This window comes from Anabrus simplex, chromosome 1 (genome assembly GCF_040414725.1).
Source record: "Anabrus simplex isolate iqAnaSimp1 chromosome 1, ASM4041472v1, whole genome shotgun sequence".
NCBI lineage: Eukaryota > Metazoa > Arthropoda > Insecta > Orthoptera > Tettigoniidae > Anabrus > Anabrus simplex.
Genome location: NC_090265.1, coordinates 941,475,090 through 941,500,150, shown reverse-complemented (window position 1 = coordinate 941,500,150; position 25,061 = coordinate 941,475,090). Strand labels below are relative to the sequence as shown.

At 38.3% G+C, this 25,061-nt stretch overlaps 1 protein-coding gene across 3 annotated transcripts in view; it reads left to right on the top strand.

The window, feature by feature from the left end:
* mahj (LisH and WD40 domain-containing protein mahjong) overlaps nucleotides 1-25,061 on the top strand; it is a 460,349-nt gene that overhangs the window by 224,329 nt on the left and 210,959 nt on the right. For all 3 annotated transcript variants that reach the window (XM_067136681.2, XM_067136682.2, XM_067136683.2), the window contains 3 exons: nucleotides 13,402-13,535; nucleotides 18,617-18,755; nucleotides 18,930-19,136. In XM_067136681.2, coding sequence (XP_066992782.2) covers nucleotides 13,402-13,535; nucleotides 18,617-18,755; nucleotides 18,930-19,136 — 480 coding nt within the window. The remainder of the gene's footprint in view (nucleotides 1-13,401; nucleotides 13,536-18,616; nucleotides 18,756-18,929; nucleotides 19,137-25,061) is intronic.

Here is a 25,061-nt window from a genome sequence, read left to right as displayed (position 1 = left end):
TTATCACTGTCAGAATTCTCAACTGCATCAATAATGTCTGAATCGAAACAGACTTTCAACGTATTAGGTCGTGTTACGTACATGTAGTACGTGTTGAAGAGATGTTAAGTACAGAACAAAAATGGCCAGCCGGACACCAGTGGGATCCGAACCCACAACCACCCGATTTCGCGTCGGTTGCTCTACCAATTGAGCTATGGTGGCCTAGGCCATCTTTGTTCTGTTTGAAAGGATCTGAGCTACAGGTCTGGCACTGCTGCTAGCACACTGTAGAGTGCGTTTAAGTCGCCCGTTGTGGGGCATGTCAATGAATATTGAATTTTCACGACCGCATTGTAATCGAAACAGACTTTCAACATATTAGGTCGTGTTACGTACATGTAGTACGTGTTGAAGAGATGTTAAGTACAGAACAAAAATGGCCAGCCGGACACCAGTGGGATCCGAACCCACAACCACCCGATTTCGCGTCGGTTGCTCTACCAGTTGAGCTATGGTGGCCTACGCCATCTTTGTTCTGTTTGAAAGGATCTGAGCTACAGGTCAATTGGTAGAGCAACCGACGCAAAATCGGGTGGTTGTGGGTTCGGATCCCACTGGTGTCCGGCTGGCCATTTTTGTTCTGTACTTAACATCTCTTCAACACGGACTACATGTACGTAACACGACCTAATACGTTGAAAGTCTGTTTCGATTACAATGCGGTCGTGAAAATTCAATATTCAATGTCTGAATCACTTATAAAGATGCATTTACGTTTCTTATCTATATTACTGGTAGACGCCATGAAGCTGAATGAGTATGCAGAACATAAACAGCAAAACTTGGTTGTTTCTTGCTAGAATTCGATAGTAGTTTTTTGATATATAGAGAGATATTTTATTAACTCCTTTGAGAAATTAACACAAATATCAGTATTACGTAAAGAAACTTATAATTCCTGTAAGATGATCGTAAATCACATCTCGGGTTGCGCCAGACATTCAGCCTCCTCGAGAAAACACAATGTCTGGGTTGGCCCGCCATTCAACCAGTAAAGGTTAAAGATCTGTATATCAACAACACATAATATCATTTCTAACAAGCCTTTGCCGGCGAGACCTAGTGTTTACAGTGCACTATGTCTTCTGGTGTGGGCTAAAATAAATTTGTTACTTTCATTGGTCTGTCTCAGTCTCATATGAAATATGAAAGTGACCGAGGTATGAGCGATGTTAGTAATACCATTCCTTATGCAGCCAGTCCCTGTTATGAATGGTGTGAAAATGTTGCTCATAGGGTGTGTTGGTGCAGGCATTTAAGTGGGTTTGGCAGACTGATATGTAATAGCAACTACTGCCTGGTGAGGAAAGAAATGGGGAAACTACCTCACTTCTCATTTCCTTAGTATGCCTGTTCAGTGACACCTGTTTATTACAGCTGTTGGCAGAGCTGTGGAGGATCAAACCAGCCTTCGGGCTGAATACTCAACATACATATTCATACACATCATTGTAACACTCTGTATTTCAACCTAATCTTTATTTAACCTGACAGTATTCTTGAAGACTTCCTAACATAGCAAATTAGTTCTATGTTCACTTTGAAGATCTATCCATTGTAATGTACCCATTTCTCCTTTACCTGTAGTAATCTCATATAATCGTACCACACTTGAGATTATTTAAAGATTGTGTCCCATATTACATCAAAATTCCTGCAATATTCTTCTTCTTCTACCACTTTTCCCACATCTGTGGGGTCACAGATGCAAACTGTGTCGTACATGTGGATTTGGCTCTGTTTTACGGCCGGATGCCCTTCCTGGCGCCAACCTTATATGGAAGGTGTAATCACTATTGCGTGTTTCTGTGGTGGTTGGTAGTGTAGTGTGTTGTCTGAATATGAAAAGGAAAGTGTTGGAACACACACAAATACCCAGTCCCTGAGCCAGAAGAATTAATCAAACGCGATTAAAATCCCCGACCTGGCTGGAAATCGAACCCGGGACCCTCTGAACCACACGTCTCAACGCTGACCGTTCAGCCAATGAATCAAACGTACAGTACTCTAATTAATAACTCTGTATGTTCCTACTCTATTATATTCTCATGTGAACTAACTTCTACTGTGATCTTTTATCAGTCTGGATAATCCCCAGCTATTATCTGCAATTAAGTTCATTACAGCAAAGTGAATGAAATATTCATATTAAAAATGGATGACTTGTCTCTTAACCTCTCAGCTTGGGACGACCCTTCACTACCTGGCTACCCTGTGCTGCAAGATGAGTATAGCGCCAAGCATGCTATGAGTGCAGGCTTTTAGTTAATCGGGCATAACTGATAAACAGTTCAATCAATTTTACCAAAATTTTCAGTTTGTTATTAATGCATAAACACACAAATAGTATAAATTACTGGAATTACATAAGGTCAGTGAAGTGGAGGAATCTTGTAATGCTTTCAAATCGAACAAGGGATGTAGCTGAACCAAATATAAGAGTAGCTAGTGCCCTTTTTTTTTTTTTTGAGAAATAAGATCTCAATATAGGTTTCTGTACTACGCTCATTAATATATACAATGCAAAAACTTCACACATTTCCTCCACTGTAACTGGTACCCGTTCATTTACCCTCGATCGGAACGGAAAGAACATACCATTTGACCGCATGTGATGTTGAGCATAAATATCTGCCTGTTCTACTATCATCTTTACGAACTCGACAGTAAAAAATAACTGAAAATTTTTCACCGGATATAAGCCATTCCTTGCAACATTCTGAGGTCCTTAATCTGCCGTATACATTTCCCTTTGCCATCTGCAATTATCCATGTCTTCCCACACAAACCCACTGTCAGTAACATTACACATGATATTTTCCCGCATATCTAAAGCAGCATCAATGTTTTGATCTCTACTTTCACTCTCAAGTTCTATATCCTAGCCCTTGTTTAATGAAACGAAAAGATCGTTAATTTTCGAATTCGTGATCACAAGAAAAATGTTTAGCTACCATGATGTCAACAACAGAACTTGTTGCTTTTTCAGATGCAATATATCATACATAATCGATAAAAACTCGATAGATATACACATCAAATAAAACATCGATGCTTCTTCTATAGATATATCTTACTACATTTGTAATATTTCAAGAACTATTCGTTAGATAGAAGCACAGAACAGAAGCTGTTACGCGCGTGCAATGAACATCACTCCGCGACAGAGAGCATTGGGATGTTAGCATGCAGCGTACGGCACTCCACGTTGAGTGGTTAATTCTCCTCCAACATGAGATTCATAACATATTTATACAGCTCAATAAACGCTGTGAATTATTTATGAAATTAATATGATCGTTATATCTGTGCTATTTCAAATATTCATGACCAACCCAGTAACAGATTCTCAAATGAATGCATGCTAAATCTTGTAAAGATTACATATGCACGAACCTACTACGCTGGCTTAGCAGGGGGAAAGGTGATACTCCCACGTGGCACGTCCCAGGTGGCGGATGGGGGGGGGTACTAACCGGCTTGCCGGCGGACTTGAGGGAAATAAATTACCTCTCGCGGACCAAACACACAACCCCCTGTGGGTGGGGGGCGCAGACGAAGGATACACCCACGGTATCCCCTGGCTGTCGTAAGAGGCAACTAAAAGGGGCGACCAAGGGATGATCGAATTAGAACCATGAGACTACTTGTAATTAGTACCATCAAGCAGGGAACACCGTGGGTCGCATTTACTTGCGCGTAGTACCACTATGTTAGGTACGCAATAGGTTTGTGATTATTAGCAACACTGTGTGAATCAAGGTGAGGGTCTTGCAATACCTGTTATTCGTACCCCTATATGAGTGACACCATGGGATAAGCGACGCCATGTTTCTGCCTTGCCTATGCTTAGTTCCCTCTATGTGAGGAATACCACGGGATAGTGCGAGTCTCTGTGGTTAGTCCACTTATGTGAGGACAGCCATAGGTTTGCGTAGCCTGTAAATAGCGCCGCAATGTGCAAAACACCATTGGTCTGTGTTACACGTGCTCATTACCCTACCTGTGAATAGTACCATAATGTGTGGAATACCGCGAACCTACATTACTTTTTATTAGTAACGCAGCATGACAAATAACATGGTTCTACTTTCCTATTGATAAGTACCATTATGAGGGGTCGATGATCTGGATTTTGGACCCGTTTCGACTACAAGCGTCATCGACTCAGTATTGTGCTTTAGAAACAGTCCCTTGGCCAGTAATACTATTGTTTAACGCTAGTTTCTGGGAATATGGGGCATTGCGGGTCGGATCCACTGATTGTTTTAATTTCATATCCATCCATTCATTCTTCGTCCTCACATTTTCGAATTCTGGTCAGTGGAGGATTATGAATTTTAAAATTGTCATAACATTTTGTCTCATTTTGTACCATTATTGGCCGATGAACTAGATGTTAGGCCCCTGTAAACAACAAACATCATCATGATTACATATGATTGGATGACCTTCCTGATCTTTTCAAGAGTCTTTGTATTCCGCATTAAATTCACTTTCTCCCTCTGCGTGTTATAATTTTTAAAATGCATGGAAAAATTAAAAGTATTAATGAGTAGCCACAAGAAAAGATGTTAATTGAGCAGAGGAGGAATAATTTGTACTGTATACAATAAAAGAAGGAAAGTAAAATCTCCTTATCCTTCGTAAATACATCCACTGCATCCTGATGTAACTAGCGATCAATCATTGCAGTCTCCTCCAAAACAATTTCTATTCACCTTTGCTGCAATATTGGATTTAATGCAGCATCATGACCACATTTCTTTTCAGTTTAATATTCACTTCTGTTTTCACCAAGGTAGTTACCTGAAAGTCAAGTAGTTGGAGTTAACACTTGGACGACTGTATTAATTCCTCCCCTATATGAGGTCATAACATATTTATACAGTATATAATGTAATGGTCATAGTGCCCGCCATGTCAGCTGGCAGTGGGCCCGACCCAGCACCGTATAAAGCCTTACGCTTCAGCTGCGCCAATCACTAGCAGCGCTTAAGTGCTAGGCCAGCCCCACTCGCTTCCACTCGCGGTCCCATAGCAGAGGATTATGGAGATGACTCCACGATTAATCTGGAGTGTTCCATCTCGCGATGTTCCTGGATCCATCCAGCATCCGGACGATTCTAGAAGAGTCAGCGCAGATATATAAGAGACGAATGACCTGTCAGGAGTTAGTGAGAGTTAGACTGAGTTAGAAGTTGGTGTAGTTCAGTCGTGAGCGACTGCCAGTGTAGTAAAGTATGTGAACTGCCGTGAGTATCAAAGTAGTGTGCTACATTGCAGACTGTCGGCGAAGGAGAGAACGTGTAGCTGAGCAACGTGGGACCTTGTGCGTGAGTGTAGAACTGTGTAGTGTGAGAACAAGTCAGAAACGAAGGGAGAGAGAGCGCGCGAACTGCGTAAGTGTGTGTTATGAGCAAAAGTTTTGTGTAGTCTTCTGTAGTTTAGTGCCTAGCTAATAAGTCTTAGTATTGAAGCTACCAGTCTAGTGTTAATTGATCCTACTACCCTGCCAACTCATTACAATAATTTTGGAGATGTTCCTGCTGACATTATTAATCTGTTTCACCTTGTCCTCACCACCATGTATTTCAGTTTTCATGGTACTGTATATGAGCCAGTGGATGGTGTTGCCATGGGATTGCCATTGGCACCAGTCATCGCTAATTTCTATGTGCAAGATTTTGAAGAGCACTGCACACTCAAGCCTTCAATCTGCTTGAGATATGTTGATGACACATTTGTTACCTGACCCCATATTTTTGGATCAATTGGACAGCATACATCCAAGCATTTATTTGCTGTGGAAACTAAACATGGATGTTCTTGCTGTTCTTAGATGATTTGATTTCTAGGAAATCAGATGGAACTTTAGGTATTTCGGTTTACCGCAAACCCTCGCATACTAATAGATATCTTCATCGGTCCTCTCACTATCATCATTGTCAAAAGCATGCTGTGCTTAATACCCTTGTCAGCTGAGCAAGGAAGGTTTGTTAAGAGGATAAATTAAACAGTGAACTTGAGTTCCTAACCATGTTGGCCAAACAAGTAGGAAGGTGGCAATGAGGGCACTTACATCTTTGCCAGCCAGAGAAGTCTGCCAGAACATGCCATTTATAATGACTATCAAATCATTTTTGATGCAACTTCTGTCATTTGTAAAGAGAAACACTTTATACCTGGAATCATTCATGAGGTGATAGCTAAACATCCGAATCATTTTAGCAAAGGGTACGGCTATAATTATATTGAGTAGATCATGGCTACCCTTCATAGTTAACTCTTAAACAGCTATCTCTTTGACTCTGGAGGCCCTGGAATGAACTACATATCTAACAGGGTCTCTCTGTCTTAAGTAGTTACTATGGAGTGACAGTTACAACTAAAATCTTTGTTGTTGCTCTGATGATGATCCTGATTACAGGTTCGAAGTGCGTTAGCTTTTAATAAGTATTACACAACCTAACATCTCCGAATTTACTGCAGACGACGCAATGAGGTAGAAACTTTGGTACATGTCTTAGGATCCTGCCCTTCAGTGAATGCCTGTGAAGCACCGGGCATCATCACATCCGGTCGTCCTTGGCCAATGTGCTACGTGGAAAAGCGTATGTAATACTCGAAGAGGTCCATGGCCTCGAAGTTGGCAGTGGAACAAGACGAATCAACATCATCTTCAAACCAGGAAGCAAAACTGGTTTCATTCTCGATCCAACAATCAGATTTGAATTGCATGCAATACAGCCCACTGAAGTCAGCGAAGGAAAAAAAGAAAAAGAGGATATTTTCACCAGCCATTCCCTGTTACCTCAAGAAGTACAATCTTGAAGACATCAAGGTCATAGGGCTCGTGCTGGGTTCAAGGGGCACCATTCCTAAGCTACTGGTTACCTATTTATGATGTTTTAGTGTGCCAAACGAGACCACTTTTAAGCTGGAGCACACATACACAGTACTGCCATAAGTTCTGTCTGTACTTTCAGTGCATATAACTACTAAATAAAACTACACAAACCCATTAATATGCATGCATTCTGAGAATAACAAAACAAAACAAAAAAAGCTACAGAATGAACATACTCATATTCAAAACGATCACCATATGTGGCAACATAACGGCAAAGACATTGAGGCCACTCGTCAATAACTGCACGAATCATGTCCAGTGGAATTTTTTGACAGCTCGCGTGATTGATTTTTTTTAACATCTCAGTATTGCGGTGCCATTTTTTACATGCTATCACCTAGAGCTTCTGCCACAGAGAATAATCCAACGGATTGAGGTCCGGACTTCCACTAGGCCAGTCAGCAGCAACGATAAACCGTGGGCCATTGGTTGTTAACCACTGATACATCGTTTTTTGCTTTGCTTTTTGCAGCAGCACTATCCTGCTGAAAAATCCGCAATTTCCCTTCAAACAGCTTTATACGTGTTGATGTGTGGTATCATGTTTTCTAACATTGTCTGGTCTGCAGAAGTCTTTACTCCACCTTCGCAAAAGTTCCCCTCCGCTGCTCCCTACCAGGATACCACCCACCATACCATGACAGAAGCAAGGTGATGTCCGCGCTGCAAACACAGAACTTTCTTTCTCGCTTCCTTGGAAAACCATGTGTATACGCGATTGTTTTGCTTGTTAAACGACTCTTCCACAATGAAAGTTTTTTTGTCTGTGGAGAGGATGTCGTGATATTGGTTCTCCCATATGTCATTAACACAAAGCTTGGGATCAAATCCAGCGTATCTCCTTTTATTTTTCAGTTAGTATCGTAAATGCCTTGTGTATCTTATATGCACCGACAAGTAAATCATCCTTTAAAATATGTGGCATAGTTTGTGAAGTTATATTCATTTCATGAGATAAAATTGTTTGTTTACGCAAAGGATTGCGTCGAATACTTGAACGAACAGCAATCACAACTTCTTTTCTGCGTACACACCTAGAGCGGCTCGATCTGATGCGATCAACAGTTGTTGTTGTCCAAAACACAAATCGTTCATTGATACCGAGAGGTTTCAGTGTAGAAAAATTTCCTTAGCTTGCTTTCTGCAACAAAATAACATCAATACAGCAATATGATTCTCGTACTCTCCCCACTCCATCTTTTGCTGCTGCCTGCTCTTGGCACACTGCAAGCCGGTTACCAGCGGAGTAGGTGACCTTGTAGACAATAACATACAGCGTTACCACGCTTCTTTTTTCACAATTACCATATTACAGTGCGCTTAGATTTTACTGACAGAACTTACGGCAGTACTGTGTACATTGAAAGCCTTGATATCGATCTTGAGGCATCACCTCTGTTCTGCACTCACTTAATTATATCAGTTAAAGTATTTTTCTTTTGTATTTTATCTGCTTCTTTACAATCAATTGTAAGGAATAATAATAATTATTATTATTAATTATATGGAAGGTCCTTACCTTTGATTGTGATCAATTTGTCAATATGTATCCAGAATGAAACTCATTGCTTATGCTTCTTGTCACTAATGCGCCGTTCCCGCGTCCAGGCATGGACACAAGAGATCCTGACTAGCTCTAAATTCAATTAATCCGGTGACTGAGTTTTACGGGTGTGAGTTCCGTAATAGAAGAACGTCCAGGTCGATTAATGGTAGTTTCTAACTAACGCAGAAAGACGTCTCTTACTCGTATCTAGTTAAATACCATACTCTTATTAGCTCTTAGAGAAATTGTCGTCGCTTGAAACTACTACAGTCTTACAACTAATTCTTATTCTAAGAACACAGAGAAAGAGTGTTTAGGTTTCACTATTCCATATTTATTTTAAATATTAAGTCAAATATTCAAGAAAATTATCTCAAATTTTTACCAATGAAATAGTTCTTGAAATGAGTGACTCACTGTCAACCCTATAGTCTATATCCGTCAACAACATTTCAGAAAAATTACATCTTCCGAATTCATCCTAAATAAATGTCTTCTCGGATCATATTATTTCCTTTCATAAGCCCATTGATCTCCAAAATCATAAATTATTAGAATAAATTCTATGTAACATCTGGGAAACTTTTGAAAAAGCTATGTTTTCCTTCGTATACAACTCACTTACAAAGTTGGGCGATAATAAAATAAATTAATGTGAATACAGATAATGGTATTTACATGTGCCATACTGGCAAGAAAATAAACATTAAAATCAAGTATACTAAGAATATAGGATGCATCCTCAAAGAAGAAAAATAAAAAATTGTATTAATTACTATTTACAGAATTTCTAGTGATACTCTCTTGAGAAAATAAAGAAACGCTAGTAGAATTGCCGAGTTAATGTTCAGTCAAGAAATGGAGTTCAAGTTGTCTGAATCAATTATTCTTGGGATAAGCATTAGATTCTGTTAGTTACCACCTATTCCTTACTCTATAAACTGTCACATTACTTAATTTTCACTGACTGTTTGTCTAGATGCAGGTTTAAAATTCTCAATAAACGCTATCACAAAGCTCTTCTTCCTTTGATTTGACAAGTACTCTCTTGTATGTTTTACATTTTAAACATTCACTTCCGCCTACTTAGTTGCCTCTTAGACGCTCATATTTCCTTGTGTCACACACCATAAGCTAAGCTACGTCCATTGTAAGTCGTAATCACCCTACAAGTAACGTTATCGCAAGATTTAATTTATGAACTTAAGGTAAAATGACCTTAGCTTATTGATTATTAGACTACGTGCGTACATGGTTGCAAAAAAAAAAAAAAAAAAAAAAGTCACCACACATATCATATGTAGCTATCATAACACATACTATCAACGGAAAATCTACTTGGTCAGATGACACTATCTCTGACTAAAAAAAACAAAACAATAATTCTCCCTTGAAAATCTATGTCACCAGTGATCAGCCTATTAGGTTGAAATTTGTCCAGAAATAAAGTTATACACCGTGTGAGTTTTCAAGATCATCCTAAGTAAATCAGTGAAGGTTCAAATCTTATCTTGAGTACATATATGATTCTCTAGGTAATCCTAACATGGATAAAAAACATTGCACTACTCGTCTTGAGATCATATCCTAAGCTATGTACAATGCGTATGATCCAGAATTATTACATGGAATTGGCGAGAATTCTGTGACACTCTCCGAAACATCATTTGAAATGACTAGATCTCACTTCGCACAACTATGACTATTTCTCTCTCGAAGAAAACAATAAATACCACCATCATAAATCATTAACATCCTTATATCATATCTATGACGCGTTAATTAATACTCATATTTCATATATAACAACTCTTTCACTTCATCATATGTAAATCACTACCTTAACTTGCACATCAACGTGCCGTGACATTCATAAAATGCCTACTTTACTTACTACTGTCATAGTGCCAAATTTAACATGAACTTGGAGTAGTCTACTGCCATATTCCTTCATAAAACACATCCTATATACGATCTCGAACTGATTGACATTGCTTAAATTAGGACACACAGGTATTAATGCCAACTTCACTCTTTACTCAACACTGGTAATAATAATAACTCTAGCTATCTCTCCTCACATATCACTGGAAAACATTACGATCGGAAAATCACTTGGTGACCACGCCTACAAGTGGAATTGACATACCATATGGATGAATACCTACTTCCAATCACATCAGCAAGACGTTTATCTACGCACTGTCTTCGCACAAAACAAACATCAACATGCAATAAAAGAAATAATATACTCTTACTTACGAAAACGACTTAGATAATGGACTTAGCTTTGCTCAAGATGGTCTCGATGTTTCCTCATCTCCGGTCATCTGAGATTAGGATCTCGTCATCTGGTTCCTCCACAAGTGGTCGGGTGCATCGTAGCTTCTCAACACTGATCACTGGTCATCCGGGACAGCTAACATCGTATCGCCTTGTCAGGATCCAAGCAGCATTGCCTTGCTTCCTTACAGACCCATGGTGAAGACTCGTGCGTATGAAACAGAACAATAATAGAATATTTGATTCATTGCTGACATCTTCCAATTAATATATCTCTTGCGTTGCTCAGATTGCATAGATTTCGTTAGGGTACAGTTGATCCAATAAACTAGTTCCAAATCGACTAAAACAGATGTTCTGTATATATTCCAATTTGAAAATAAATTTCTTTCCGCTATCTTTTTGTTGGCGTAAATGCACTCAACAACTGATCAGTAGGTGTCCTTCAACATTAAACAGTATCGGGAAAATTTTATTGAAGCCCTGCGCCACTTCGTGACGTAGTTCTACTGTAGTCTATTTATCTCCTTTTTTTTTTTTTACGTATTTAATCTTCCGCGCAACGATTTAATCTTGATATCAGCTGATTGGCGTGTAGTCGCGAATTATCTTTCGTTTCCAACTTATAATCTTTAGCTCCGCTGGATAATCCCTTTCAATCTAGTCTTGAGTCTTCTTACAGCTTCGAGTTCAGATTATATAATAAGTGATGAGCACATTTTTCTTGAATAATGGTTTTAAATAATGTCCATTTGTCATTTTTTTCAGCGCCTCCTATACGCGGTTATTTCCGTAATCGACCGACGAAAGGACTTACATTTCGGCCCGTACTGACGTTAAATGCATTTTATTTGACATTTTGATCGCAGAGACTCCATCTTTGTTCCTACAGCTCTTATGAAGAACTGTGAAACGGCACACTAAGGATTGTTTTCTCAACATTATCATTAGAATTATTGTCATATTTTATTCTATATTATAATTAGATTACTAAATTTATATTGTATGGTATTTTTTATCAGTTCAGCAACCTCAGTCTTTTGACGATATATATACTGTATATGTTGTCCCAGGACGAGTAGTCAACATTCAGGGATATGACAGGAAGGATCTTTTGAAGCAAAAAACATCATATGGACATATGCTCTATTCCGAATGGTTTCCGAGGTAGAACACGTTGAATGTACATTTGTTTATGGACTATTGACGCGCACATATGTGTCTTTGATATTTTGAAATGGGTACAAGTTTTCCGCATGTAATCTGTGCCTTACATGTGTTTGTGGGGCATTGATACGTGCAGAAAGTCGCCGTGTGTTGGTAGTAGGACTACGCTGCTCCATTTCAACAATGTTTTGCTGTTCCTGCACAGGTTGTTGAACTATACGTTCAGTAGAAAAATGGGAAGGTGAAAGAATACCTGTTTCACGCAGTGTGCTGAAAACTTTGTTAAACGCTCTACGATCAGGAATTAAACGTGTCGGAAAGCGCCAACTGTATTCCTTGACAGCAGCCAGAGCACTACGATCACAGAAGCCATAAACATACACAGTATATGCAAATTTTTCATTAGTGCAGATGTGTGGCATTTTAGCCAGTGCATGTACAAACACAGTTAACTGATGCTTCTCTCTGATACACTCTCAGTCCCTCGCACTACTTCACTCACAACACACCCTGGACAGCTGCGCGTTCAATGGCTAGTTTAATGGCAGAAAGACATCCCGAGCAAAGAGGTTTAAAGCAACGAGGTGGGTTGGGCTAGAATAATAAAACGTCAAAGAGGTTGGATCGGTAAGACACATACGTGCACGTCACTAACACAAAAACAAATAAAATATGCATTAAATGTGTTCTATCTCAGAAATCATTCAGAATAGGGCATATGTCCATATGAAGTCTTATTGCTTCAAATGATTGCTCATATGGTATGGGGTTAGATCCACTTAATCAATACAAATTTGTTTACTAAATCACTGTATATACATACATAGATATGGGACTAGTTTCGACCCGAGTTGGGGTCATCATCAGCCTTATAAGTTAACCTAAAAATCAAATTGGTATAGTACATAATAAGATGTTTTATTTACATGGCAAACTTTGAACATGCTAATGTATCCGAAATATAATAATATAAAACACAATGGTGAACTATCAGTTATGTTTGGCTATAAAACACTGAGTGGAAATGTACATTGGTATTGTGTACAGTTAGGGACGATATTTGACAGCTGTAGTTAAATGCTGTTACATTGTTTGTGGGTCCCTTTAACATATCGTAGAACATGTAGTGCATCATCAGCCATAATTTGGTTGTGAAATATGAACATTCAACTACAATCATGATAATATGATGTCAAAATTCAAATTGCAATCTCTAACGGTCAAAAGTATGACTGTTGGTTGGCACATTGTTTATGGGTCACTCCAACTGTTAGATACTAGATTGATGAAATGTTGCCATAAAAATCTAATAAATTAAGTTCACATGAGGTAAGATTGGAGTTAACTTATCTACTTTGATGATCGTTCCTGTCAAATCCCTGAATATTGACCATTCCTCCTGTGACACCCTGTATATATAATGATAAAGTAATATTTATTTTTATTGCAGACTCTGTTAGAAGTTCCACGGCCCAGTGTTGCTGCCACAGGTGTATCTATCTGTCTGTATTATCTGGCCTATTGTGAGGATGCTATGGAAAGAGTATGTCAGCTGCCTCATCATGTCATTACAGATTTAGTCAGGTAATTTAGTATATATACTTTACATAAATCTTCATTGTAGACTGTTATGCCTTTCAGTATTCAATCCGCAGGCCTCTGAAAAATAACTTTGTGCCTCCACAATCCTTTATTTGCAACTAGTTCTCATTGTCCTACATGACTTATCTTAATCTTTTATTCATTAAAAACTAAGTCCAACCATCAACCTCTTGGTCACCTTCTATTTTCCTTTTCTTTCATGGCCGGTTCCATTATTCCCCTAAGTAATTAGCCTCCTTCATACACTTCACATGAACCCACCACCAAAGCTAGTTTATACACACAGTTTTATCTACTGAATTCATTCCTAATTTAGCCGTTATTTCCTAATACTCTTGCCTTTCTTCTCATCTGTTTGTGTCAGCAGTCATTCACGCTACCTTCATGCCTGTTACTTCCAACTAATATAGCAGAGTTGGTTTCTAAATAGAGTGCTTGTAAAGAGTATGAAAACACACTTCTTTCGTATAAAATACTGTCGATTGCAAGTACAAGCTCACTGCATGAGCTTTGCTACAACATACTTGCCAACCCTTCCGATTTACCTGGAAACTTTCCGTTTTTTAACTCTTCTTCTGATTTATTTTTAATTCTTTCTATTTTTGACCAATATAACCTCCAGTAGGGTCAGTACTCTTCCCCTAGGATAAAGGATAAATTCTTATGTGGTTGTGTAATTTATACAGCCTCATTTTCAAGCCTATTTATTTGATGCTTTATTTTGCGAGTGTATCATCCATTGCCTTCATGTATCGTGTTTCCTGCTCACCACAGCAGCATGTGTGCTTTTCAGCAGGGAATTCGGGACGGCAATCATCCTACAAGCAAGAGAGTAGCTCACGCTAGCATCTCCATTAATTAGGACGAAGGAATGAGTTTATTATTGTGTGGTTAACATCATTTCTGTGCGTATTTTGTTGGAGTTGTAGGCCACGTGTTTTTTCTCGCATTTCTCTGCTTTCCCCCTGTTAAATTTGCATGTTAATAATGTGTGAGACATATTGAATCATTTGTACCTATGTGGTAGTTTTCTCTTCACGGTATGGCCAAAATATATAACAAACGCTATCTCCAAGTGTTCAGAGATACCTGTCAATTTCCGTTCATTTTACTGTCTAATAAAGGAAACTATTATGCATTTTGTTGCTTGTGTTGGTGTGATATAAATATTATTATTCGTATGTGTCATAAATGAGTGATTAGGTACATTTTCTTGTAACCATTTTTATGTTTTCTTAGTTTAAGATTTTAAATTTAATGGTCAATTTGCGATGTAAATGTAGATACGTATGCCTTTTATCCTGTCCTTTTTTTCACCTAGACCATGGCACAATAAATGTGATGAAATCCCTATTTTTTATTTCTAAACGTTGGCAGGTATGCTACAACTTCATTCAGTTTCATTGGAAGTATGCACGCCCTAAGTCCTTCAAATGATCTGCCTGTTTCAATTTTGTATTTCATATCTGACATTCAATTCTCGCTAAGTTTCTTGCCTACTGACATCATTTTAGTCTTAGAAATACTCATTTCCATATCATATTCGCTGCATCTCTTTTCAAGTCCCAAGATATGAAAACAGACTTTCAGCACAGTCTACCACTAAGATCAATTCATCAGCATAGGCCATTCTGCTCACTGCGTTTCCTCCTCCTCCTCCTTCTTCTTCTTCTTCAGTGGAAATTCCAAGGTAACTTGCTGATTTTTATTGCAAATTTTGTGTCCCTCCACCTATTACATGTCTGAGTAGGGTGGGCATGCTTGCAATAGCAAAAATGCAAAGTCATTTCCGTACAGGCCAGGAAGGCCTTGTGAGGGGTGGAAGGTAAAGGCTTCCACTATCCATAACCTCAGCACTTGATGGGTAGAGTGGTTAGCTGTATGCCTGGCTGCCTTTGCTCCCAGGAATTAATCTGGTATTCATTTCTGACGTAGGCTGAGTGAACCTCAGGACCATGTGCACCTCTGAGAAGGGGAATCTCATTTAAATTTTTCAAGTTCCTGGTGGGAAATCGAACGCATGTCCGTGCAGGTGAACAGAGCGTGCCTTTACCAGTTCAGTCAGGCAGCCCAATATATTTAGGGAAAAAAAGTCCTGTTGTTCCATTATGTAACATTGGTTTTGATTTCTAATAAGTCGCAAATTGTATTGAAAAGGTGGACTTCTATGAGATAATTCTTTCATGAGCTTAGTTGGCTTCATGTCGCACCAACACAAATAAGTCTTACAATGACGATGGGAAGGAAAGGGCTAAGATTGGGAAGGAAGTAGCCGTGGCCTTAAATAAGGTACAGTCCCAGCATTTGCCTGGTGTCAAAATGGGAAGCCACAGAAAACCATCTTTGTCTTTGTAGCAGCCTGCATAATGCTGCAGGAAGACTTAAAAAAAAAAAAAAACCATCGGGAATCACTAAACGTTGAAGGAATTTTATGAAAATCTCGAGTAAAAGGAAATTATGAACAGCCAAATTCATGGGGAAGAGAATAATGGCAAAAAAGTAAGGCTCAGGAAAGGGGAAAGGATGGTAAATAAAATATACAGTGTTATACAGCAGCTGGAATGGATGAAATTAGACCCAAAAAGGCAGAGCGAATTGTTAATCATGCTGCAAGAAGAAAATATGATAAGGACGAGAGTTGTGGTACGGTACATGATTGCAGGTAAACAGTAAAGCTTGTCTTGAACAAACAATAATCACCCTGCATTTTGCCGACTAAACACTAAGTTTCCAGAAACCAAAAAACAGGATATGCGAATACGAGACTGAAAAGAGACAGTTTGGATGTGTGGCCATGAGTGTCGGTTACAAGCTAAATTAAGGGGTATAAAGCTAGCTGTCACTCATGGTTTTGAATGAAATAACTTCCATTTTCATAAAGAAACAAACATTGGCTCTTCTTTTCTGCAATACCTGTGGACACTGTGTCCGGTATGTTGATTAAAGAAATTCCTCAATTGTTGTTGCAATCTTCCTTGTTCCCTTCCTTATAGATAGGTATAGTTACTCCTTTATGCCATCTGAAATGACCTTACACACATTCCATGCTAATCCTATTACTATATAAAGTCATTTCATCCCTGGTTTCTCTCTGTGTTTCAACCATTTCAGTAATGTGGAGCTTTCTTTAGCTGTTAACAACCTATAATGAAAACTCTCACCAGCCATCCTAACACATGCTACTACTTAAGCTGATGCCATTCAAAGGATGTGTGATATGTATGCAGCACACTTCTCGGTTGAGGCGGGAACAGAGTTGCTAACAGTTGGATTGAAAAATACCACTTCCAGATTTATGTACAGTATGCTATGTGGGTGGAGGACAGCTCGTGGGAAGTTTGCATGATGCAAGTCTGCTAGATACTGAGTGGTGAGGGAAAAGAATATAAGATGATTCATAAATCAGTTGTTTTAAAAGTGTCCCTTTTTTATTTGGTAGCAGTCATGAACTTTCAGCTTCATTCTAAATATAAATTTTCTCTTAGAGAATTGCTTTACATCACACTAGACACTGGAAATCACCACCATTTTCCTGTACACACAGTCCTACCCATTGTTGCTTGCTCCTGGTAGCACTCTACAACATATATAGGCCAGTACCATTGATTTAAATGTTGTTGGTCTTCAAACAGTCAGTTCTTCATAGTCAATTTTGATACATTCCATCTTTGAGGAAACCCCAGAAGAAATAATCTTATGTCATATAAGTTCATTGATCTTGGTGATCACAAGTTCTTAGAAAGGACTTGTTCTTCAAAGAATTAAGGTTAAATTGAACTAATTTTTTTTTTAATGATAAAAATACACATAAAGAATGGCTTGTGTGATAAAAGGAACATAAGAGATTGTGTCTGCAAATGTTCAGTGCCTTAAAAAGTGGCACAAATTACACTTTCAAATTTACCACGTCAAGCAATGCAATGTCTGTAGCAATTTATCACTTTAGTAATAGTGCTGACTTTCAACCCTCCTATTGTGACTCCTTCAGCTCTTGACTTTTTGACTTTCAAAGTGCAGAATAAACTGTGGTGATCTGCTTAATGCACTGTTTTTGAGTTATATGTTCTGTTTCTCACACTTGTATGTCATTCCAATGGACATTCCCCATTTTTAGGACATCGTAATTTCTTATCCCTAAGTCAGCATTCAGCCTTTCCTCATATTGTTCTTCATTACATTGGAAGAACCTTTCTCATTTTTGTTTGATTCATCTGTGTTCTAGTAACTTTTATACCAAATGTCAAACTGCACTCTTGTTATTTCTTCATATTTTACATTCATCACAGAATTTTTATAATACTTTCTAACCTAATACAGTGCTAATCTCGTCCAGTAGTTCAGAAAAGTAGCCTCATTTGTGTCATGTTGCATCTTATGAAATATCATTGGTCTTTACAGTTCTCCTTATGAGTTCTATGAACTGCATCTGCTGCCAGTTTTGTTATCTAAAGCTGGGCTGAGTGTCTCAAACAGTAGAAACCCTGACCTTCTGAGCCCATGTTGGCAGGTCCAATCCTGGCTCAGACCAGTGGTATTTGAAGGTGCTGAAATATGACAGCCTAATTTGGGTAGATTTACTGGCACATAAAAACGGTTGAAGGAAGGAGGTCAGTGGGAAGACGTAGGAAGAGAGGAGGGAACTGGGAGTCAGTGCTGAGAGAGAAGGTATTTCTGGATAGACAACGATGGCAAAGATTCATTCAGCACCACCCTACCCGGCACGTTGGAGGGGTTCTATGATCATCATCATTATCACTGTCTTCGTAATCATCTTAACTAGCCTTCCCTTTGAACCATGTGACTTTGTTACAGTGGGTAGATTTGCGTGCCCCAGTGAAACGGATGTTGTCTCTCTAGTGCAAGCAGCCATGTTGGGTAGGCATCTGTTGAGACCAGACTAGAGAATGCCTCATAAATTATAGCAGCTACATGTGAATGCATTTTTTTCCTTTCTTATACAGTTTGGTATCTTTCATCATGATGATCACATAGCAGTATGAGTCAAGTCACTCTTTTCATTTCCTGCAAGAGTACATTTTTATTTTTGAATTGTATTTTTCCAGATACTCTCTCTGGTTGTTGGAATGTTCACATGATTCAGGTCGCTGTCATGCAACAATGTTCTTTGGACTGTCGTTCCAGTTCAGAGTTATTCTCATGGCTTTTGATGCAGAAGATGGTCTACGTAAGCTGTATAATTTAGTGAGTGTCTTTTAATTTTTGCTAACTATTTGCCATGGTTATGAAAATTTTATTCATACAGGAATTGTATTTCAATTTTGGAGGCCTAATTTATATGATCATAGATTTTTTCTTCTGAATTAAACATGCTGAATGTGAATTGTGCTTACTAAAATTATGCAATTTTATTTACAGATTAGTACATTGCCAATCTTATCTGTGGATGAGGAAAGCACTTTGAATGATGATGAGGAAAATGCTGCTCGCCAGATTGTGCGGCACGTTTGTGTGGCCCTGAAGAGATATCTGGAAGCTCATTTGTGCATCAAAGCAGAAAGTCTTCATAGAAATCAAATTAGAGATACATGTGGACAGATGGAACCATCTGTCCTTCCTCCAAAGGTAAGACATCTGTAACAATCTCAGTAATTTGAACTTTTTTTAAAAACATTTATATTTTGTAAATTATGGTTTCCAGAAAAAAGAGGAAGCTAATCAATACTTGTATAGTGTTAATTATATTTATTAACGTTTAAAAGTACATTATGGGTGCAGAACCAGTTTCGATCCTCTGTTGGGATCATCTTCAGCTGCTAAATGTATCATGAACATAAAAATATATCAAGATAGCAATACATTACATTCCTATTTAAGATATGTACTATTCTAAATTATGGTGATAATAACTCATGTTAACGTCCTCATCACATATTTGAGTTTGTTCAAGATTCACTTTCACACCTCCACATACTAGTTGCAGCAGTGTACATAGAGCATTGTTGAATTAATATTCACATGCACAGGTCTGTGTCTAAATGTTAATAATCACACTAGCACTTGTCACCATTTGTTGAGAAAACTGTACAGGATCTGCTATGTCAGACAGATATACACAAATTGGTTAAATGTTCGAACAGAGTCTGTGTTAAAACATGGAATCAAATCAGTGACGTCACATTCAGTAAAACAGGGCTGAAATAGTTCCCTTTAAAAACCGGTATGGAAGTTCTTGCCGTCTATTGATGTGTTATCTTTTTATGAGTATTGCATTTGTGGTTAGGAGGGAACCTCCCTTAAAAAAGTTGGTATAATTTAACTGGTGGTGAGCTATTGATAATTGATTTTGTAAAATGGGATTCATGTAAACGTAGCCTAAATTACAAAATGAAAAAGAAAACAAACCCATTAAAAAAGCTCATTAGACTATCCCAATAGTAATAAAATAATTGATGGCAATAAATAAATAAATAAATTAATTAACAAAAAATGTGGAAGCCATTCAGGTAAACGTAAATTACATTATCATTAACCCACTAGCGTTACCATATGGCAATGCATGTAACACAATAGTAAAGCTGTTACTGTGCTTTAAACAGTTAAGCTGGAGGATTTGTACCACTACTTTTCGCTCTGTAAAGGAACCGTGCTTGCGATAATGTAGTGGTCATTGACGTGTTTATTACAATAACAACATATAGACGGTTTAAAAATTGCTATCGCTGAATGTGGAGCAAACGTGGATATTTGCTTCAAGTAAGTGTATTTTTATAAGTTTAGAATTATTACATGGATTATCTTTTGGTATTGTACTTATCCATATAGTGCAATATATATTCTGCGATAGTTACCAATGATTCTATTAAAAACATGTTTACCATATGGCAATGCTAGGCATTTATACTTAGTAAGACGTATAATTTGCTTGATTATTTTAGGAGCAGGTTTTCACATGCTAAAGCACTGGACATCATTTACAAGGATGAAATTGATAGTGATGCATTCATTGAGCCACAAATACCAAATGTAGACACCGATGAGGATTCTGGAAATGAGGATGAAGGCAGATCAGCTGACAACCTGACGTCTTGTCAATTACTGGCTAACGCAAAATTAAAATTATCCAGCGACGAAAGAATAGGTCATTATAAGTTAAAAACTACATATTCCCGTATTGAACTGAGATTCACAATTAGAATTAAGGAAGGTTCAACCTTTTCAATACAAAATGTGTTATATAAGGTGTTCACAACATATTATTTATTATTAGTACCGTTTCGACGCTTATTGCGTCATCATCAGCTAAAAAATCACAAGTGGGCAAAGTACATATCACAAAAGTTGTATAAATAATTCTTGCATGGCAAACTACAAATGATGAACTGCTTTTCTCCTTAAAGGCTAGAAGAGAAAATGGGTAAAATATGATGATATAATATGACACATAAAAGCGTTATAGTCTAATGAGATAGATGAGTATAGTGCAATAAAATTGGTCTGATGATTGAACATAAAAGTCTGAATGTGATAATAAAACTCTTCTGTTGTTTTTCAATGGAGACTCATAAGTCTGGGTCCGATGTTATGTGAGGTTGGCAAGACCATCAAAAGGATTTTGTCTAAGGACACCTGATGTTAAGCGATTGAATAAGGTTGATCTTTAAAGTTGTCTCAGCTCAACAAGGGTGGTGAATCTTAAAAGAAAGGAAAGAAAAACTAAGTTAGTGAAATGGAAATCTAAAATGGGATCGCGGCCAAGGATGATAGAATATGAGACTCACCTTGTTCAGCGTGCTGTGTGTGTAGTGTGAGAAGAGTTCACAACCTTATTATCACAAAAGCGATAAGGGCAATACAACGGTTATCATGGATAAAAACGATTATATCGAGAAAACAAAAAGTTTTTTCAATAATGGTTCTCTCTCCATGGTCAAAAAAGATCCGACTCAGCAAATCCAACATCTCCTAAAACAAACTTTAAAAAACACATCATTCCTCTTTACAGAACAAGAAAAAACAAGATTAATTAATATGAATCCCGGCCTGCCTGCCGCTAAAGCTCTCCCCAAAATCCATAAGACCGGCGTCCCCATACGCCCCATCATTAACTATAGACCTAGCCCATTATACAAATTGGCCCAATTCATACAAAAATTCCTTAGTAAAAACTATAAATTTCAGTCGAAGAAATACGTAAAAAACACCATTGAACTAATCGAAAAACTGAATAAATTTGAAATACAACCATTTCACACCCTTCACTCATTCGATATCAATAACATCAACACCAAAAAACTTCTTCCCATAATCCAAAATAACCTAAAAACATATAGTGGGCTAAGTAAACTAGAGATCCAAGACTTCATGCAGGTCCTAAAACTTGTGATACATAACAACTATTTCGCATTTGACAAATGTATTTACCAACAAGATGGACTGCCAATGGGGTCGGCTGCCTCAGGAATTTTGGCTGAGATGTACATACTGATACTATTTAATAAGAAGAGAGCTTGGCGCCTGTGGAAAGACTTCCCTAACCCACACACTCACAATACCTTCGTTAAAATCCGCCGCCACGCGAGGTTTATGGTCAGAAGAGACTACAAAACACACGTAGACACTGTCACTGAAAACGTCCGCAGCAATTCCAAGCGCTACTGGAGTCTCATCAACACACAGAGAAGGACTGAGCGAATTCTTGTCAGCGTGAACCACAACGATGCAACAGCAGATGGCGCCAATCGCAATGAACTGTTCAACAGGTATTTCTTCTCCAACTTCTCCCCTCCCTTACAAAACCAACCGCTCCCTCCCGTTGGTACAGCTTCAAACAGAACCCTATCAAGCATAACTACCACACCAAGTGAAGTTCATAACCTTCTTCAAACTCTTCGTACCAACAAAGCTACCGGTGCCGACACTATAGGTCCTCTTTTCCTAAAAAATACTGCCAGCACTCTTTGCGTCCCTCTCTCTAAATTATTTAACAGATGTTTTGCTGCGGGCTATTTTCCTATTACCTGGAAACAGGCAAATATTGTTCCACTTCTCAAATCAGGCAATAAATTTAATGTTTCATCTTACCGACCAATCTCTATTCTCCCCACACTATCCTTTATCTTTGAAAAAATTATCCACCAGCGTCTCCTCGCATTCACTTTGCCGTATATCTCAACCAAGCAGCATGGTTTTCTACCAGGTGGCTCTTGTCTAACAAACCTGGCCACTCTGCATAGCTTTGTATCACACGCCATTGCAGCTAAATCACAGCTGGATATCTGCTACGTAGACATTTCGAAAGCTTTCGTTTCTGTTGACCATACTCTGTTGCTCCATAAACTCTCCGAACGATTTAATATAGATGGCAGTCTTCTGACCCTTCTTGCTGGCTTCCTACATAACCGTTGGCAGAGAGTGGTAATATCAGGCACTTCATCCTCATGGTTACCAGTCACCTCTGGTGTCCCACAAGGCAGTACTCTTGGCCCCTTGCTGTTTTCTTTGTTTATGGACGATCTGCCATCCGAACTCAACAAAACAGCGAATACCCTACTCTTTGCTGACGACTGCAAGATATTTAGAGAGATCAGGAATCCAGCAGATGCAGCTCTGCTACAGTCCTCATTTAATGCCCTCTTGAACTGGTGGCATACTTGGAAACTTATCCCCAATCCACAAAAATGCAGCCACATGACCATAACACTGCGTAAATCTCCTCTACCGACATCATATTACCTACTCGACAAGCCCATCACCGTGGTTACGCAACAGCGTGACCTAGGTGTAATATTCGATACAAAATTACAATTTAAGACCCATATAGAAACATATACAACCAAGGCTATGAAATTACTAGGCATTCTCTATCACTTCACAGAAATTTCTGACCCCATTGCTCTTCGTCACTTCTTCCTCATGATGGTTCAACCTCTCTTAAACTACTGCTCTCTGATTTGGACAACAGCTGCCCCCTCCAATACTAAGCAGTTAGACAGAGCAGTGTCCTCCTTTGCTGCAATTGTAAGGAACAGAAACCCCAAGCTCAGAAATCTGTCTACGCAGCAGGTATTAATGGCAATTAATGTGTCACCGCTGCACATCAGGCGACAGGTAGCTGACCTGAGTTTCCTCCACAAGATCTTAAATGGACATTCCCGCTCGGAACATCTTGTTTCTCTCTTCTCTCTCTGCGTTCCTTCCCGCTCCACCAGAACCAAAGACCTTCTCCACATTCCCCACACTCAGCACTCAATACTTCAACGATCTTTCCTAATCTGCCTCCCAACACTCTTTAACAATATTAATAGGAGACAAGAGCTTGATATAGCATCAAATAAAAGTGTATTCGAGAGGTGTGTAAATAGTATCTTAAAGATAAGTTGATGTGAAGGGATTATACCGCCATCTTGACCCACGACGACTTGGCTATGAACATGGACATTCTCATGGTTTTCGATTTGGACTGTTATTAGTAGGATGTGTACCTGATCTTGTTATATTTTGTTATGTTTGTTATATTTTATTATGAAAGTTTACGTTTGTTAAATAGTCTGTTGACAGTGCAAGTGAAATTTGCTCAGTGTAGCTGTATCTTGTGCTTCGTGAATAAATAAATAAATAAATAAATAAATAAATAAATAAATAAATAAATAAATAATTTCCTAGAAGACACTGCAATTAATACCAATAACATTTTCTCAAATATACTCTTCTGGTTTAGATATGTCGATGACACTCTGGTTATTCTAGATGACAGAACGGTTAATGCAGCTACCACCCTTAACAACTTAAACAAGATAGATTCTAATATAAAATTCACATTAGAATCTGAGTCCAATAACTCAATTAACTTTTTAGACCTTACAATTAAGAGACTTCCTTCTTCTTTAGAATACAATATCTACAGAAAACCAACCCAAACAGCAACTACTATCAGAAGAGACTCCACACACCCACACGCACATAAATGCACCACTTACTATAGTATGGTAGACCGTGCACTAAAAATACCGTTATACAAGGAAAACCTAAAGAAGGAATTGAACACCATTTGTGCCATCGCTAAATACAATGGTTATAACACCTCATTCATAGAACGCTTTATCAACAAATGTAAACATAGACTAAAGACAACATTAACCAAAAAAGACCTAACCCTGCCCTATTCGCCACCTTTACCTTTAACGAAAACATACACAGTGTACCTAACGTCTTCAAGAAACATAATATTGAAATTTTGTACAGAACCAGCAATAGAAACATAGATATAGTTCACAATTCCCAGTCAATAAATAGTTCTGATATTCATGCAAAGTCAGGTGTTTACCGTTTTCAATGCAATAACTGTTTTTCCTCATACATCGGACAGACCGGGCGAAGCTTCAGAATTAGATACTTAGAACACGTCAACGCCATCAGATATAATAGATTTTCTACAATAGGCCAACACATACATGACTTAAAGCATAATTTTACTACCATAGAACAAGACTTAAAAATTCTCAAACACATAAACAAAGGCCCTTTACTTGACGTTACGGAGAACTCTCA